Raw genomic sequence first — 18,359 nt, forward strand, 5'->3', positions numbered from 1 at the left:
GCAGGAGCGATGCCTGATATTTACAACCTGGTATGCTCAAACACAACGTGAAGTGAATGCAGCTTCTATGAACAGATTTAACATTTAGAGGAAACACCCTGCACACCCTGTACTGAACTCTATCATGACTGGATTTAGATCAATGTTTTTGTCAGCCACAAAATAATTCAGATGATTACAATCTATTACCAGTCCAGTAAGCATTTCACAGTATAATATTTCACCTGCACCTTTCACCACTTCCTAGAGCTTCTAGGCTTTAAAGAGGGTTGTCCTAATGTGCAGGTAACTTTCTCTGCATCCAAGGCATGCTCAGACATTGCCAGTGGTTTCTGACTTTCTTGGCAGCGTTTGTCGGCTTTTTTCTGAGTCATGTCACAAGCACACCTTATGTGAACTGTAAACAGACTGGGACATCTTGTTTTGTTTGGGCTATTTGCTGTATAACTGTTTCTATTATTAGCGTACCTCTGATAATTATGAAATTTAAGTACAACATAAAAGAACTGGAACAAACTAGATGATCCAACACTGAATCTCGACTGAAATAAGATCATGATATAAACATCTCCTTCAAACTGTTAAATTCTAAAACTTGGATTCTGGAAATAGGAGGGTAAAACACACTCAGATGCGAAAGTTTGTTAATCTTCATGATTTTCCTGTATAAATCGTTGGTTGTTACGAGAACATTTTTCTGTTAAGTATGTCATATAGGATATATGGTCTCCAGAATCTGGTGATAATGAGTGGAATCCATGCATCCCTCTACTTTAACAATGTAGCCTCCGGAAATGGTCTGTTTTTCCATCTACAGGTCAACCTCTTCAGTATTGGGTCACATGGAGACATAAGTCTTAACTGAGGCTTTAATCTGTAAGAAAGATACTGTGCTTGCCCAAGGTCCCTCGCAACCTCCCTCTTATCTAAGACTGTTTTGCTTCACAGACAAGACAGATGAACTTTCATAATTAAATCATATAATGAACAAGATGAGTAAACAATCATATGGTTGAATGAACAATAATGGCTGAAGAATAATAACAATGTTTTGATTAATCTCTGCTTAAATTACTGAAGTTGAAATGAATATTATTATGTTATGATCAGGAAACTTAGATTTAACAAGTGAATCACTATCTACTGACAGCTCAGACACTCAGACATGTGACGATGACAAGGTTAAACTAATATCATGGCACATTGCTTTCTGTTCTACAAATCAGAACTCCTGTATCTGACGCGAGGTGTGTTTTCTGAGGTTTGTTGGTAAAACCCTTTTTACATGTCAAATTCTGATTTGTTAGTAAATCAAAACATGACGATTATTAAAACAGGACTCACTTCACTTATAATGATGTGGCGAGAAGGTTTGTATTGGAATGTTTATTGTGTGAAATGCCTTGAGACGACTCTTGTCGTGATTTGGCACTATACAAATAAACTTGAATTGAACTTGAATTCACCGTGAGTCAGTTCTTGAGAAAGCTTCTGTCCGGCCATCCGGAGCAAATCCTCTTTAACCCAGAGCATCTTTTGACAAGCTGTCAAAAACCTGTTGCATGCTGCAGCTGACCGCAAACGGTTCCTTTAGAACAAATCGGAACCACCTTCGACTCCACAAGAGTCGTTCCATAGACGCAAAAAAACTACCTGTTGTGACATGGAGACATCCCGAGACCTGTTTCGTGGTACTGCGGTTGCTTCTACGGACTTCGGTACCTTTGGGGTCTACGGACTTCCTGACATTCCGGATCTACCAGGGGGGTCTTCGAGCTGGTACGTAGACTCAACAGATTGCGTCTGATGTAGTTTTATAAACCATCAACTTATAGTTTATAGCAGACCAAAATCACTCCCACTCAGAACTCAGTTTCTTCAAATGCGAGAGGTTCTGATAACATCACATTCACACATCATCACACCTCACATTCCATCAACTTAGATTCACTCATCACATGAAGTTTTTCCTAGTTGTCATGTTTTAATTATTTAGAAAATAAATGTCTTACTTTTTATAAACTTGACTCTCTTCTTGAATTAGTATGAAGTGTCTTACAATCCCTGAATAAACAAAGAATTCTAAATCTTCTGGTTAAATATTCAAAGATTAATCAGACTGAATTTCCATATTTATATGGAAATTCACACCTTATTTGTCAAAGTGTAGTATGGTATATTGTGCTTTAAAATCACCCAAAATACATACGTATGCTATTCCTACAACATGATTGCCAGTCCCTCCACTGGCCACACAGCCCATGGCATGATGGAACCACCACACTGTTCTACTGTAGAAAAGTCTTCCCCTGCATCACTCTCACATACAGCACCTCCTTGTGTAAAGTGCGCTGACTAGTTGAACGATGCACAGAGACTCCATCTGCAGCAGGATTATGTTGTAGGTCTTTGGTGCTGGTCTGTGTGTCGACTCTGACTATTCTGACCATTCTTCACTTCTGTTGATCCAAGATTTCTCTTGACCTGCCACTTGGAGCCTTAACTTAAATTGTCCCATTTCCTCAACATGTTTCTTACTGCGGAAACAGACAGCTGAAATCTCTGAGACAGCTTTCTGGATCCTTCCCCTAAACTATGATAGCGAACAATATTTGTTTTCGGCTCATGTGAGAGTTGCTCTGAGACTCCCATGTTGCTCTTCAAAGAATATTCAAAGAGGAGGGAAACTTACAAATGGCCCCCTAAACACTCTTTCTTATTATTGTCACTGAGCTTATCACACCAGTTTTGAGTTCCAATAATTAGTTCTAAATGTTTTGGAATAAATAAAATGACAACAGTGCCCACATGTATGCACCTGCATAATTTCTTTAAACTATTATTGTACACTTTCTGTAAATCCTATAAACGTTGTTTCACTTCTGAAACAAATGTGCCGATTGATGGATCTTTATTCAAAAACGTATTTTATCTATTTGGAAAAAGGATGAAAATATCATTGATCTTTAAGAAGCAACTGTTGAACAACTCAGTCCTGGAAAATGTGTATAAAGCTATTGCCAAACTGTTGGTAGTTTAATGGTTTGAAGTAAATGACTCACTAATGGATAACATATACAATAGTCAGTGGTCTTCTTTGGAGCTCTTCAAAGAAGTCAGACGATGCAATACTTGGAGAAATCATAAAATGTTTGATGTTAAAGTTCTCATAAAAGTCTGGAGAAAATACCTGGAAGAAAACTCTCCTCTTCATAAATGGTGTGATAATATAAGATTTTATATTGACACAGGACAAATATGCTGGAATTTTGCTATTTGAGTGATTGAATCCAAATGCTGCATGTTAATAGAAAAGCACGGCGGTGGAGGGTAGATGATTTGGGCTTGTTCTGCAGCCACTGTATCTTTTTTCATCACAAAGAACCAAAACGTCTTCTAAAGTATTTTAGAGTCCCCCCAAAGCTTGGACCAAACTGGATCATAAACAGGATAATGATCCCAAACTTAGGAGACCTACAATAAAATGACATGGAAACAAATCAAGCTAGCCTGGTTAAATTTCAGATTTCAGTCCACCTAAAATGCTGAGGTGGCTCCAGGGGAAAGCTGTGGATGAATAAATGGCCAAAAATCAGAATGAACTAAACCAGGGATTTAAAATAAATAAACAATAATGAAGTAAATGACTCACTAATGGATAGTTTTCTGTCCCATGCTTTCTGATTTATGAGAACAACAACCACCAGTAAAACACTTATCTATCGGGGCAGCAGTAGCTCAGGTGGTAGAGCGGGTTGCCTCATGATCAGAGGGTCATGGGTTCGATTCCAGCTCCCGCCAGGGGTATCCTGCTGTTGTGTCCTTGGGCAAGACACTTCACCCAACTTGCCTGTGTTAGTGGTGGTCAGAGGGGCCGACGGCGCCAAATGGCAGCCTCGCCTCTGTCAGACCTCCCCAGGGCAGCTGTGGCTACAAGTAGCTTACCATCACTAGCAGTGTGTGAATGTGAGAGTGTGTGAAAGCGTCTTTGGGTGTCTAGAAAAGCGCTATGCAAGTTCAATGCATTATTATAATGTAAACGTACAGTGCTGCTGCTGGGGCTTTTATAAGCTGTTGACTTATAAGGTGTGTTTATATTATTTGCATCATGGCTTAGTTTTTGATAAATAATGACACATTCAATTTGCTGTGGGTAGTTTTTTATTCTTAGTTAAAATTCCCTAATTTCATGACAAGGACTGAAAAAACACATCTTTAAAATGTTCCAAACCTTCAATTATAAACATTTTATTTTGCACGTTCACCTTTTCAGTGGGCAGTGAGACAAATAATTCAATACCAAGGCATGAAGTTTTCTGTCCGATGCTTTCTGATTTATGAGAACAACAACCACCAGTAAAACGTTTATCTGATTATTTCCCCATCAAACAGGTCACTGAAACTGTGCCATTCAGTGTGTGTGTGTGCGTGTGTGTATTTTTTCACTTGTAATATTTGGCATCCTGTTGTAAGTTACAAAATATAGAAATGAAAATACAGAAAGTATAAAAAAATATTTTTTTTAACTTTGTAGAAAATATAGAAAATTTATTTAAAAAATTCCTGCATGTAAAAACAAAAGGTCTCATTTTTTCTTGTATTTGTATTATTTCATCTATAAATAAAACAAAGAAAATAGCTCAGATTTAAAGTTTTAAATTAGGTTTCAATGCTTGCTAAAAAAATAACTTTGAAGTTTTAGCTCATTAAAATCAATATGAGCTAATAATGTTTGCAAAACGCCTGAAATAAAAGAGAACAAGGCTTTAGATGTTGATGCACCAGCTATGGTGACAGACGTTAGATGTTAAGAGAACATTTAGTGGGCTGTTGAAAATAAAAATATCCTCAAATCCCAAAATAGTTATTTTATTATCCAGATATGAGTAAATATAATTCCCTCTGACCCATTCCCTAAAACCCAATTTTCCTTCCACTTATACATGCAGCTTCAATTTTAATCATAAATAAATATTAAATTTCACAAAGCTGATATAATCTGCATAGTAAAAAAATGGGATATAAAGTCAAAATTGTTTTAATAAAGCATGTTATCAAAATAAAGGCGTACAAAGCATCAGATTCTTACATTTGACAAATGAATTTTAACTCTTTAACTACTTTCAGCCTCACTGTGATGAGATGTAATGTAAGAAATCTTTTCAAAATAAAAGTGAGAATTAGTGGTGGGCCAGCACTCCTGAGAAGATCTTAAATAAAGACTAAATGATAAAAAAAGTAAACGCCTTTCTCTCAGTGCTTTGTCCACTTTAGAAGAAAAAAGGTAAGTGTTTTTTTTAGAGGCGTCTCTAGCTCTGGTGCCTCTTCATGTGCAGGGCCAGGTGGTCCGAGCGGGAGAAGCAGCGACTACACACTCCACACTGGAATGGCTTTGCTCCGGTGTGCTTCCTGAAGTGACGTGTCAGCTCATCAGAACGAGTGAAGCACCAATCGCAGCCCTCCCAGGAGCACTTGTAGGGCTTCTCTCCTTTCAGCAGAGAAAAAAAAAATCAAGTTACAACCAAAACAAACACACACAACTTTCTAGAAACGTGAAGTACGTAATAAAAGTTGTTAATTCATGTCACAAATAATAAGAAACTTAGTGACATCATGTCTCATCTGGGAGCCGTAAATCACTCAATGTCCCATCTTCTCCTTTAGCTGGAGCTTCAGGCTTTTTGTGATTTTACGTCAGCAAGATGTGGGCCAAACATCTGCGAGCCAACTTCACATCTCTGCAGGGCAACCTCACCATCAGCCCCAAAGAAAGAAGCCAGTAACTTACCTGTGTGGGTCCGTTGGTGAGCTTTCAGATGAGATGACTTGGTGTAAACTTTCTTGCACCCTGAAATAAAAAAAGAACTCATTCATTTTGCAAATGAATGTTTAAAAAGAAACAGTCTAGCTTTATATGATCACCCCTTCTCACCTGGGACGTTACAGTGGTGAATTCGACGTTTTTCCAGATCGGGATTATTCCTCCGGTTGTATTTAACCGGAGCTGACCGGATCAACCCTGGAGAGGGAGGACCAACATGTGTTCTCTGAGCTTTTGTCAGGCTCGACTGTTGGGTTGCCCCAGAAGTCGGACTTTGAAGGAACCCAGTGGAGTAATTTTGGTCTTGATTTGCTGGCCTGTTGGTCTGTCCTGGATCGGTGGAGGTTTGGAACTTGGAAGCGATGCTGGCTTCATACGAAGGAGGTGGGGAGAGTTTATGAAGGAGCTCCTTGCTTCTGTCTGGACTTGAAGGTTCAGAGTTTGGTGGAGAGGGTGGCCAGTAAGTAGGTCTAACCTCATGACCCAAGCGTTGGTTTAAATGTAAACATTCAGCATGCAACCTGCTTGCAGGTTTTGCAGAATTCTGCACTGGACCTTGAACAGGAAAACCAAACTTGGTCACAGGGCCGGGGTTCACCTGCGATTCGTGAGTGAGCTGATCCAAATCAGTGTTCAAAAGCTGAAACATGGTAACATCCTGAAGGTCTGGCACTTCCTGTTTGATGAAAAACGCGCCGTCCTGAGAGTCTGCTGCTTTAAATACACCTGAGTATTCTGCTGGAGGTGGTACTCCGCCCCCTAGGCAGGCTGGGAGCGTCAGGGAGAGTGATGGCTCTGTTTTGATTTGTGTCACAGCTGTGCAGGGGCCCGTGGGGTGCAAGCACGTGACATCAGGAAGGAACAGGTTCATGTTGACACTGTAAGGCGAGGCGAAGTCTTCGGTGAAAGGCGGCTCCGGAGTGAAGCTGCACAACATTTTGGAATTTACAACATCCTGTAGGTGCGGACACAAGTAGCTGTCCATCTCTGATGTAGCCTGGGAGAGCAGAGCAGAGGGGAAATGAACAGGCTGGGTGTAGATACAAACAAATTAGGTTTGAATGTAGATTTAAAACAAGAGCTGGGCTCATCCACAAGATTTCTGACTTTAGAGAGAATAGAGAGCATAAATCTGTCTGAAAAAGCAAGCAGACTCCTTCTCTTCCTCTGTTGCAAGCCCTTGTGCTGTTTGGGAATGCATGGATGAAATTATAATCTGCACCCATGCATCCTTCTATAAATTTCAGGGATTAGGTGCACATACCAACCTTATTCCGTAATGCAGACAGTAAATCTGAGTGAGCACCAAATCTCGGAGGCAACACTCTTAAATCAGCAAGAATGAAGACGTTTTCCTCGGATCTTTCACTAAAACCTGTGAGTCAGAGAGGTTTGAACATGCATCCATCACCTACCAGACTGGATGCATCCCTCCTGTCATAGAGCACTTGTCCCGGACCCTCCCCGCCTCCCAGGCCGTCGCCGGTAGGGGTCTTCTGAAGAAACTGCGCGTCTTGCTCCGGAGCAACCCAAGCAGCAGTCCTCACAGTGGCCATAAACGCAGAGATTTCCCCTAAACGTTCACGAATAAGTCCAGCAGATGAGGAATTCCTTGCTTCCTTTGGCAACAAGCTGCACGAGCGAGCAGCTGTCAGGCGCTCATTCTCCGCTGTTTTGCGCTGGCTTGTCAAATTACGCATCTGCGTGATATCAGCGCGCCTGCAGGGCGGGGCCGAACCAAACAAACCGGGCAAACACCTAATGGAAGAAAGAAAGACCGTGGGTGTGTAAATGCTTCAAAATAAACCGAACATGTTGCCAAGTGTGTGTTTTTAAGGATGAGTCACAAATTAAATCCTGGTCAGATTTGGGCTATCTGGATTATTTTAAAAAGCATCTTTATATATTTTATAGAATCGTAAATGATCAGAAATCTAACGTCTATTAAATTTCACATATTATTTAAACACACTGTGACTTCCCTTCCCTTGGTGCGGCGTTAGAAACGCCTGGCTGCTGCAGCTCTGTCTGGACTTCCTTGATGCCAACATTCCTGCAGCTCAACATCAAACACACTGTGCTTCATTTTTACATGCAGCAGGTACAACCTGCGCCTGCGGTTATTTTAACGTTCTCTGTAAGTAGGCCAGACAGCTTTCCTCTTTAAAATCAGATATAAACGTTGGATCTGTCTTTAAAAATAGTTTCTCACCATTTTCTTTCTAAACTATTGTGTTAAAACTTTGTGCAGGAATGTTGGGCAACAGAAGCAATGTCAAACAACGTTTAGTTTATGTATGAGTGAAATCTCAGTGTGTGTGTGTGTGTGTGTGTGTGTGTGTGTGTGTGTGTGTGTGTGTGTGTGTGTGTGTGTGTGTGTGTGTGTGTGTGTGTGTGTGTGTGTGTGTGAGAGAGAGCTTTTTTCAGGTGACATTTACACTGACACTCCCATCACTTGCTCCTCCAGGCCGTTCTTGTCCTCTTTCAAAGTGCTGTAACTACACCCATTCAGAGCCTGACTGAACACGTTCTGGACTGGAGTTTCACAGGAGTCATTTCAGGTCACAGGCATGAACGTAATTAGGAAATAAAAATAATAATAATGACAATTTAGAAAATGACATTTCATTTGTTGGATTTGCTAAACTTCACAGTAACTGAGCTTTTTGTTTTGTATTTAAGGTCAGTTATTATTTATAGCTTAAAAGTTCATGTTTTTTTAGAATAAACAATGAATGAATAATAAATAAATACAATAAATTGTATAAAATGACTTATATGTTTCTGCCGAAATACCACCGTGGGGTGGCTTGGCTCTCTTAGAGATAAGGTGAGAAGTTCGGTTATCCGGGAGGGGCTCGGAGTAGACCCGCTGCTCCTCCACTTTGAGAGGGGCCGGTTGAGGTGGCTCGGACATCTAGTTAGGATGCCTCCAGGACACCTCCCTGGTGAGGTTTTCCGGGCACGTCCAACCGGGAAAGGAAGACCCAGGACACGTTGGAGATACTGTCTCACAGCTGGCCAGGGGAACGCCTTAAGATTCACCCGGAAGAGCTGGTCCAAGTGGGTGGGGAGAGGGAAGTCTGGGCCTCTCTGCTTATGGCCCGACCCCGGATAAGCAGCCAGAAATTAATGGATGGATGACTTATATGTTTTCATTTGTGCATCGGTATTTTTTTCTGTTCCCATATATAAATGTTTGTTTTATATTTTATATTTTTGCTGATATGAATTATTTTATTTATTTTCTATAATAAAAGCCATAAATTCTAATTAAATGTGAATTCATTTCGTGGCTAATTTGATCACATTTTTACATGAACTATTGAATTTTATTATTTAATTATAAAACTACGTAATAATGATTACAATGGATAAATTGGCACTTGTCATACTAAAGCAGAAAACAGCAGACAAGGATTTGATTCGTCATGTTTCTGGGGAACGAACTAATCCTGCTACAGAGCTCTTAAAGTGAGATTACTGAGGAATATCAAACATTGTGCTTTTGGATTTAGCTCCACAGAATAAAATGTTTAAGATTATTGTTAGGAATTAGTTTTATAATCATAACTTTTAAGTCTTTCTATTTTAATTAAACTGAATATTAAATCTGATCCTTGCAGCACTTCCTGTAATGCTGCCCCGCTTGGCCTTCAGATTAAAAGCACCACTCCGGATCACTCAGTTATAGCAGAAGCTTTTTAGATTTCTTTTATGTGGCTTTTTTCTTTTCTCTACAACGACTAGCACCAACCTTCACACGTTTCTCTCATTAAGTTTTCTCTTGGCAACACATCCTGGAAGCACCTTAACAGTTTTATGACTGTGAAGCTTCTGGCATCTGTTGAGACTGGGGTTTCCAGACTTTTATCGCTTAGCGTTTCAGCATTTAAACTTTTGTACTTTAATGTTGGCAGTTAGTTTTGTCAATAAGGGAAAGAAAAGCAGACTTGACTTTTGAAGGAGAACCTTTATTCAACGGTAAATGTAAAGGGAAATGTTAAAATTTTAAATGTTATTTCTGAATATTTCCAAAAGTGTGTTTTAAAAGGAAGATTTCCAGTTCTCGCAGCTCTGCAAAACAAAATTTCACCAGGAAAATGTTCATATAAGGATAGAAAACCAAACAATGAGAAACATTAAAGAAATCAGATCCACTCTGACAGTTGATCAGCCAGATGGGAAGTGACTGACTGCCTGTCATGGGCTGACCTTTCAAAGAGCAATTTAAAGCCACAAACGTCCCGACTCCAAGAGGAGCAACTGACATTCTTGGCCGTGGATCTTCTTGTATGGCAAATGGGACACACACACACACACACACACACACACACACACACACACACACACACACACACACACACACACACACACACACACACACACACACACACACACACACACACACACACACACACACACACACACAGTCAACCCCACAATATGTCCAACAACTGTGCAGCAAATAGAGAATGCACGGCATGTGCTGCTAGTGACACTAATGTAATCGAGCCAAAATCAAGGCAGGACAATAAAGAAGGGCCAACTGGCTGATTTAAAATAGAAAATAATTTTATTTTTACAAAGTTGTTGTCGTTTGACCAGAAAATTAGATTTGTTCTTTGACTCCACTTATCTGGACAAGTTACAGATATTTGACTCAAGTTTACAAGTTTTCACATCCAAACTCGGTCGTGTTACTTCTCACAGGTGAGGTCGGCACAGAGTATGGACAAGGGACACAGAAATATTTAGTGGAATGGTGTCAACAGAACAAGGGCGTGTCCAGGGAGTGAGCTAGTGTAGCACATGCCACCCTTAGAATCTGATTGGCCACCCCAGGTGCCACCCCACTGAGTTCCATTTAAACTGACTTTCCATTGTCCATAAAAGGCTTGGGGTTACAAACCCCAAGACAGTGGGTGGCAGCATGTACCTTTAACACTGGTTTCTAACAGCAAGCCTACAGGACATTTCTGTAATATTGTTATTATTATTTTATTTGTTTTCTATAATGACAGAATTTGACAATTAGAGTCTCGCTCCCAGTTCCACTCCATCCCAATTGTTCAAGAGGTGGTTACCACACAACAGCAAGAAGAAGAAGATAATGATGAAGAATAGTAAATTGCCTGTATTTGATATAGCACCTTCTAGAGTCCAGCCCCCCCCCCCCCCCCCCCCAGACGCTGTACAACGCAATCAGTCATTCACTCATTCCCAGACGCATGCACACCCTGGTGAGGATGAGCCACGATGTAGCCACAGCTGCGCTTGGGCGCACTGACAGAGGTGAGGCTGCAGAGCATTGGCGCCACCGGTCCCTCCGACCACCACCATCAGGCAAGGGGCGTTAAGTGTCTTGCCCAAGGACACAACGACAGCGACAGACTGAAGTGGGTCATGGCACATTGTGGAACTCAAAATCACAACAAAGACAAGAAAAAAAAAAGAAAAATAAAGTGTAACCATTGGTGCCGCCCATGCATAAACAGTACCACACATGGGCCACCCCATTTTAAAATGCCTGGACACGCCTCTGCAGCAGAACCACTTCCTGATCAACACGGGAAAAACAAAGGAGCTGCTGGTAAATGTATGTGTGCATGGTTGAATGACTATATGTGTTGCGAAGTGCCTTGAGGGGTTGTAGAACCCTGTATAATACAGGTCATTTGCCATTTATTCTTATAGGTACTTGGATGTTAAGCTGAACAACAAGCTAGACTGGAGCCAAAACTCAGAGGTTCTTTTAATGAAGGGTCAGAGCAGACTAACTGCTGAAGAGACTGAGGTCCTTTGGAGTGAAGGGGGGAATCCTGAAGACCTTTTTTGACCCTGTGGTGCCATCAGCAATCTGTTAGTGTATGGTTTGATGGGACAGAAGCTAATCTATGTCTGAGAGACAGAAACTAAAATTAGCCTAGCTCTGTCCCAGGATGTCCCCTTGATCCAGGGAAGGAGGTGGGAGACAGAAGGACTCCAGCAAAAATTACATCACTGCTAGACAATGTCTCTCACCCCTTGCATGAAGTCTTTGAGGAGTTAACCCTTTGATGCATAATGGTCACTACAGTAGACAGGCACTCAAAATTGTTATTTATTTTATTTTTCTGCTATTAACTCATTCACTGCCATTGACGACTAAAGTCGTCATTTGCATTTTTTTTACTGTGTGGGCATCGGAATGAGCCCCCGCACAGTGAGAACAAACATCTCAGCTCTAAAGCCAATCTTCATCCGCATACGTCACACGTCATGTGATCAGGAAGCGGAAAATCCATGTGTTGGGAGATTGTTTTGGGGCGCTGCTGTATAAAAAAAAAATACAGAGGCACGAACCGGAAAAGCTTCTGCCGATCACAATTCAGCAACGGATTAAGAAAGAACGGATAAAGCTCGAAACGCGCGGATTCTTCCTGATGTAAGAGGTGAGTCTCCGCTTTGCTTTAGTTGTTTTGGCGTCAATATCGTGACTCTTAAAAAAAACAGGAAAAACGGTGAGAAACGCTGGCAGTGAAGGGCTTTACCGATCAGGAGACGGCTGGCAGCGAATGAGTTAAGCACAGCTGTTGAAGACTTTATTGCATTTGAGCCCCTCCATTTGGACTTCAGTAAGTCAAGCCGACATATCTCATGTTCAGAATGCTCGCTGTCCACTGAGGTGGACATGTAATAAATTATTTGTAAATTATTAAATTTACAAAAAGTAGTTGTTGAAATTTGTTTCATTCACACCTAAAGATGAAAATTGTTTAAAAAAAACATGGTTGAAGATTTCATAATTGAAAGGAAGACATTGCCAATGGTCTTCCCTCCTAGTTAGACTCTGTAACCACCACTGCTCCCACCAAACCCAGTAAGTAACCTGTTTTGCATTTTCTGCTGTTTTGTGATTAGCATATTTTTCTGTTGCCATTTTTCAGCTCTGGTGCAATATTTCAGGAACTAAAAGTGAGCCAGATCAGAGTTGAGTTGAACACGACAGAATCTGGAGTCTTATTTACTGATATCTTAACGCCTCTCACTGGACAAAAGCGATGTGTCTCTACCACTGAATCTGTTTGCTTTGCAACATTTATGTTTTATCTCCACACATAACAGAAGCCTGCAGGAGTTCTTCTTTGTAATGTAGTTGCTAATGTTAAGTGTTAGCTTCTTCTAGCTGAGACGTTCTCAGCTGTTTCCTGGATGCTAAACCAACAACAGCCTCCGCCCGTCGCAAGTCAAGATGGGTGAGTCCGTTAACGTTAGGTGACAGTGTGATGCAGTTTAACTGTATTTTTTTAATCAGACTACGTAGAGATGGAGGGTCATTTTTATACTGTTGGTCCATTCCTTATGTGCAACTGCTTCAGCTGTCTCACGTCTGATAAGATCCTTCTCCAGATGTTTCAGCTCCTGTTCATTAGGATTTAGATCAGGACTAAGGCCAACTCAAAACCGTCCAGTGTTTTGTTCTGATCTGTTCTTGGGTTAGGGATGTTAATGTTGGTCTTTCTAATCTCTCGAGACAACTCCATCCTCAGCTTTCTGTGGTCTATGCACGGTACACACCATGATACCAAACTGCACTGTGACTACATTTCACCGTTTAAAGGTGCATTATGTAGAAATTAGGTAAAACTGACATACTGTGGTAAGATTTGGTAACTGCAACCACTATAAATAGCTGTCATCAAATTACAATTGTCGGCGCTGCAGGAGACACGACAACCTCACACACACTGATGATAAACAGTAGTTGCCCCCTTCCTTCCGCGGGCAGCAGTAGCTCAACAGGTTGAGCAGGTTGTAATCGGAAGGTTGCAGGTTCGATCCCGGCTCCGGACAGAGAATTCTGCTGTTGTGTCCTTGGGCAAGACACTTAACCCACCTTGCCTGCTGGTGGTGGTCGGAGGGTGGTGATCGGCAGCCTTGCCTCTGTCAGTGCACCCCAGGGCAGCTGTGGCTACATCGTAGCTCATCACCATCAGTTTGTGAATGTGTGTGTGAGTGGATGAATGATACACTGTAGTGTAAAGCGCTTTGGAGTCCTTACTCTGAGAGGCGCTATACAGGCTATACATTTATCATTCCTTTGTTTGAAAGGAGAAAAACTGACAACCCCCACAGTCAGCTGGATGTGAAATATGTTTCAGTGTAACCTTCCTTCCAAAATGACGGAAACATTAGGCTCTATTGAGATATTCTCACTGTAAAATTCTCACTATATTCTTACATACTGCACCTTTTGGCCAGCTGAAGACTCACTTGTCCAAGCTGGCTTTTGGATGACCTTCATCACCACTCTCTCTTTATTCTTCTCTCCCCACCTATTCCACCTTCCTCAGGATCCACTGATTTCCCGCTTTCCTATTCACTCTCTCTCTTTCTTTACATTTTTTCTTTTAAATCGCAATTGCTTATTCTTGCTCATTTTAAATATATTTTTAAACATTTTCAAAATGCTTTTTTTCTATTTTTACAATTTAAAAATTTTTTGTTTTTGTTTTTGTGAAGCGCCTCATGATTTTTATCTTGAGAGGTGCTACAGAAATGATATTTTCTTCTTCTTCTTCTTTAAATAGACAGAAGATGACTGAAGACATTGTTGATGTTTTTATAAGACGCTCTTCAATATTTTCTCTTATGCTCATGTTATTTTCTAACCATACCGCCATTTTTGCCCTGACCAGATTAACTTGTTAGTTGTTTAAATCTTTCATTTCAGCCACAATTCAAAATCATCTGATTTTCGTTCATTTTCAGTAAATGTCTATTTATTGTCACTGGTGGCCCTTTAGTGTTATTTTAGTGATTTATTTTTTGTGGGTTTTTTTTCCTAAAAGAATGGTATCAGTGACTTTATACCCATTTGTTTATCTTTGTGACTTATTCAGTTCACCAGTCTTTAAGTTTAACCAGCTTAAAATAGCTAACAGGGGAGTTCCTTTAGAGAGGGCATCGTCTTTGGCAAACCGTATGTTAGAAATCCTGTTTTTTTTTTGTTTTTTGTTTAATGGACTAAAATGAGCCTCATAAATAAAGCATTTGTCACTAATAAAAAAAAAGCAGACAAACCCTTTTCATGTTCCAGCAGCTGCTTGTCACTCCCAGCAGAGGGCAATGGTCAGCTACAGGTGAGCTGCTTTCCCCACTCATCTGCTCAGTTGTGAAACTGTAGAAGAAAACTGTTTTGTGAGTTCTCCAGGTTTATATTGTTACTAAATTACCTTTTATACCCACCGAAAGGTAAATGCGTTCCAAAGAGTAACGCCTTTGTGAGCTGGATCGGCTTAGAATGATGCAAACAAATTAAAATGCGTCCACTATGCATTCAGATCAGCACTTAAGCTTCCATCCAAGGACGATCATGTCTGCAAAACCTGCTTAATGCATAGTTCCTTTAAAAATAAAGCAGATTTATAATTCTTTTGATGTCCCTTTTATAAATTCTGGCCTTGAAAATAATTCTTCTCTTTTGTTTTTGTCTCCAGTTACAAGCTTCCAACTCTGCGCAGCTTTTATCTGATCCACCATGCTTTCATTAGTAATCATTTCCATATAGCACACAACATTAGAGGACTCCTGTTTGTAAAACAGCAGATGAGGCTAATGCCATCCTCTGGGGAGAAATTCAATATAATTTGTTAATTAAATGGAATAATTTAATTACAGTAACTTAGAAAGCATTCATCAATGTAATTGTTTTCTGAAACACCGTTTTAATTGAGGTTTAAGTGAAAACAAGTCCGTTTCTAATGCTCGGTAATGTGCTGACATAGTTCTGGACCCTCCATTTGTTCCTCTCTCTGATCTTCTACCATAGCGCTTTCGTTTGATAGCCGGCCACGGCACGTCAGCAGCACCAAAACATTTATTACAGCCATTTAATTTAACCTCTCTACAGGCACGGACAAGAAGACAGAGACGATACAGAAGGAGCACTGAAAGACGCTCGCTGTTTGGGCCTCTAATCTGATCCTCTCTGCTGCCCCTTTCATAACGCCAGCAGACTCCAAACATACCTCCGCCATTTAAACTGTCTTGGATTTCACCGCAAAGACGGCCAAATTCATTCTTCAAGGGGGCCTTAAATAATAAAACATAATTTTAGTCTAATCTGCCTAAAGAATGTCCTCTGTTTGAAGTTGACAGCATTCTATCTTCTGAGGGGGAATAATTGCCTTTTTGAGAGCAGCAGCAGCAGAGGCCACGGAGGTAAGCCTGGCGAGGGCCCACACCTTACAGGTGTGTCCTTGGGCAGACAACCTCCTCATTGTTCTTCTGAGAGGGATGGGGGTTGAGGGTGGGGAGGGAAAGAATCCATCTGCTGGTTGGAACTTTTGCACACCGCTCTGCACTCTCAGATCTCAGCGTCCAAACAAAAGAATCCTGGGTAATTCCTCCTGCTCGACACAATCTTGTAAAACTTTTATCGTGTTGTCGGGCTGGTTTGTAATCTGTGTAATTTCGATGACCGTTAAAGCGACAAAGTGACTGACAGTTATAGCTTCTCATATAGTGGAGGCTTTGTGTGCTCCCCCCATCAGCTCAGTTTGCTCTCTCAGAGATCCCCTACAGCCATCGATTATCATGTTAAACATTAATTTCCCGATCATTTCGGTTAAAGTGTAGCTATTAATCAGAGATGAGTCCAAATTTCTGCACCACTTTTTATTTTTTTGTTTGCTCCAACTTCGCCCTGATTTTTAATGGAGCCCGTTAATTGAGCGAAGAAATCCCGTCCCTTTCCGAGCACGGCGTTGGAAAGCTGGCGAACAGCTGTCCCAGCTCTGGAGAATCATATGGAAGAATGCATTATCAGCCTTGTTTGAATATTCCCTCCGATTTGGAATAATCAGGCAGCTATTCAGCGGCGAGATGGCTGTGCACAGATGCCAAAGCACAGCTGAGGGAAACACAATGGTGTAATGCAGCTGAAACACATATAAAACCAAGAAAAAAGCCTCAAATAATGCAGGTGTGCTTTATTTCTGCTCAGTGTGCTTATCGTACATAATAGCGAGGGGCTTTCTTTCCTTCCTTTTATCTCCTTTTTTTAAAACTTCCATCTTGCGTTGTTCAAGGTGATCCTTGAGCTTTGCATATGGCTGATTAAACTTATTGCTCAGTAGCTAACATTGATCACAGAAATGATTAGAAATGCATTAGTCAGCAGACTGTTTGGAAAGGCTGACTTTAAGTGCTGGTGCCAATGCATTTTCTATAGGTGTCCATGTTTTTAATTTTGTTATATAGAATTTTGCAAATGGATGCATGCATGCTGCCCAAATACAGCATCAGAGCTTTAATGCTTACAGACATAATTTAATCTCCTAGATGGCAGGCCTGATGGACTGTGTAGTAAAGGGATCCCTGCTAAATTCATTATGCTAAAAGTTGCTACATCTCACTAGCTGATGAAAGGGAAGCATAAGCAACAATATGTTTGTCTTTTGTGCTATGTATTAAAAACCAACCTGCCTCTGCTTTGTGTGGCTGAACAATACTGATCAGTTCTTTATTTCTGTTTCTTCTCTTAAGCTGATAATGTTTTAATTTATTTTTTCTTGTATTTACGGTTGGTTTCACTTCCCCAAGTTCTAGTTTGGTAGACTTTTATTAATTTGCATGCACAGCCACTTAGTTCTGAACAGGATTTCAAAGGAAACTCTACAGAAAATCTGATGTTATGATCTTGATTGTTTTCACGCGTGACGGTGGCGTTTCATTCGTTGTGTTTTTACAGCTTTGACTGATTTTGAATCTGACGAAGACAAACCAGATGAGGCCCTGCAGGATGGTCAAGCCACGCTTCAGGTCTGAACAATTTTAGATCTGGCCAATCACAGCGCTCTATGTTTGTAGAGAGACCAAAGGGCAAACTACACCTGCCAAATGTGAAGCAAATGCAGAAGTGACAAAAATTGCTGTTCCTTCCTCATCTGCTAGGGGCAGGATCCAGAAAGGAGCAAGTTCCCATTGACTCCCATAGTAAAAGTGTCAAATGCACAGTAGAAATTAACATGTTTACAGCGTGGAAAAAAATAGTTTAATAGGCCAAAAATACCATCATGAGAACCCTGGGGGGGGGGGGGGGGGGGGGGGGGGGGCAGAATTTGTTTGTAACTCTTAAATTAAGTTGTAATTAAAGCTTAAAATTTTCAATAATTAGGGGTGTTTCTAGTTGATTGACAGGTAGCTGTCTATAGAGCTCCGGGAGTTGACGTCACTTCTCCCGGCATGCAACAGTTCAAATCAAAACGGCGCCATTTGGCAGGCAGAAGCCCGCAGCTGGACTAATTGTTATTGTCAGAAAACTCAATCAAACAGGAAATATGGTAGATTCCTGTTGTGCCCCAGGATGTAGAACAGACACGGACGACATAAGGAATGAGCCATCTACAGGATTCCCCAAGATCCGGAGCGCCGCAAATGTTGGATCATTGTAATAAAACGTGCTAGTGACCGGGCTAAAATGAAACTGTGGGACCCCGAGAGTAAAGGTTTTCACTTATGCAGCGATCACTTCATATCAGGTATTTAAACC

General features: G+C 40.9%; 1 protein-coding gene across 1 annotated transcript; it reads right to left on the minus strand.

Moving 5' to 3' along the window:
- Positions 1 to 4,853: 4,853 nt before the first annotated feature.
- klf5b (Kruppel like factor 5b) lies at positions 4,854 to 8,738 on the minus strand. The gene is made up of 7 exons (XM_015965997.3): positions 8,618 to 8,738; positions 8,266 to 8,356; positions 7,794 to 7,874; positions 7,237 to 7,615; positions 5,933 to 6,818; positions 5,789 to 5,848; positions 4,854 to 5,488 (listed from the first exon to the last, which is right to left on the minus strand). Exons 1-7 carry the CDS (start codon positions 8,736 to 8,738, stop codon positions 5,310 to 5,312), a joined length of 1,797 nt encoding a protein of 598 aa, XP_015821483.2. The 3' UTR covers positions 4,854 to 5,309.
- Positions 8,739 to 18,359: the final 9,621 nt, after the last annotated feature.

Source organism: Nothobranchius furzeri, chromosome 14 (genome assembly GCF_043380555.1).
Source record: "Nothobranchius furzeri strain GRZ-AD chromosome 14, NfurGRZ-RIMD1, whole genome shotgun sequence".
NCBI lineage: Eukaryota > Metazoa > Chordata > Actinopteri > Cyprinodontiformes > Nothobranchiidae > Nothobranchius > Nothobranchius furzeri.

Bases quoted from the DNA above. Each gene is read 5' to 3' on its own strand.
- klf5b (XM_015965997.3), bottom strand. From the start codon at position 8,738: ATGTCCGAGCCACCTCAACCGGCCCCTCTCAAAGTGGAGGAGCAGCGG. The intron at 7,875-8,265 runs GTCAGTGTAAAT...GTTGAGCTGCAG, and splicing joins GAGGAGCAAGTGATGGGAGT to GAATGTTGGCATCAAGGAAG. The intron at 5,849-5,932 runs GTGAGAAGGGGT...TTTTTATTTCAG, and splicing joins TCACCACTGTAACGTCCCAG to GGTGCAAGAAAGTTTACACC.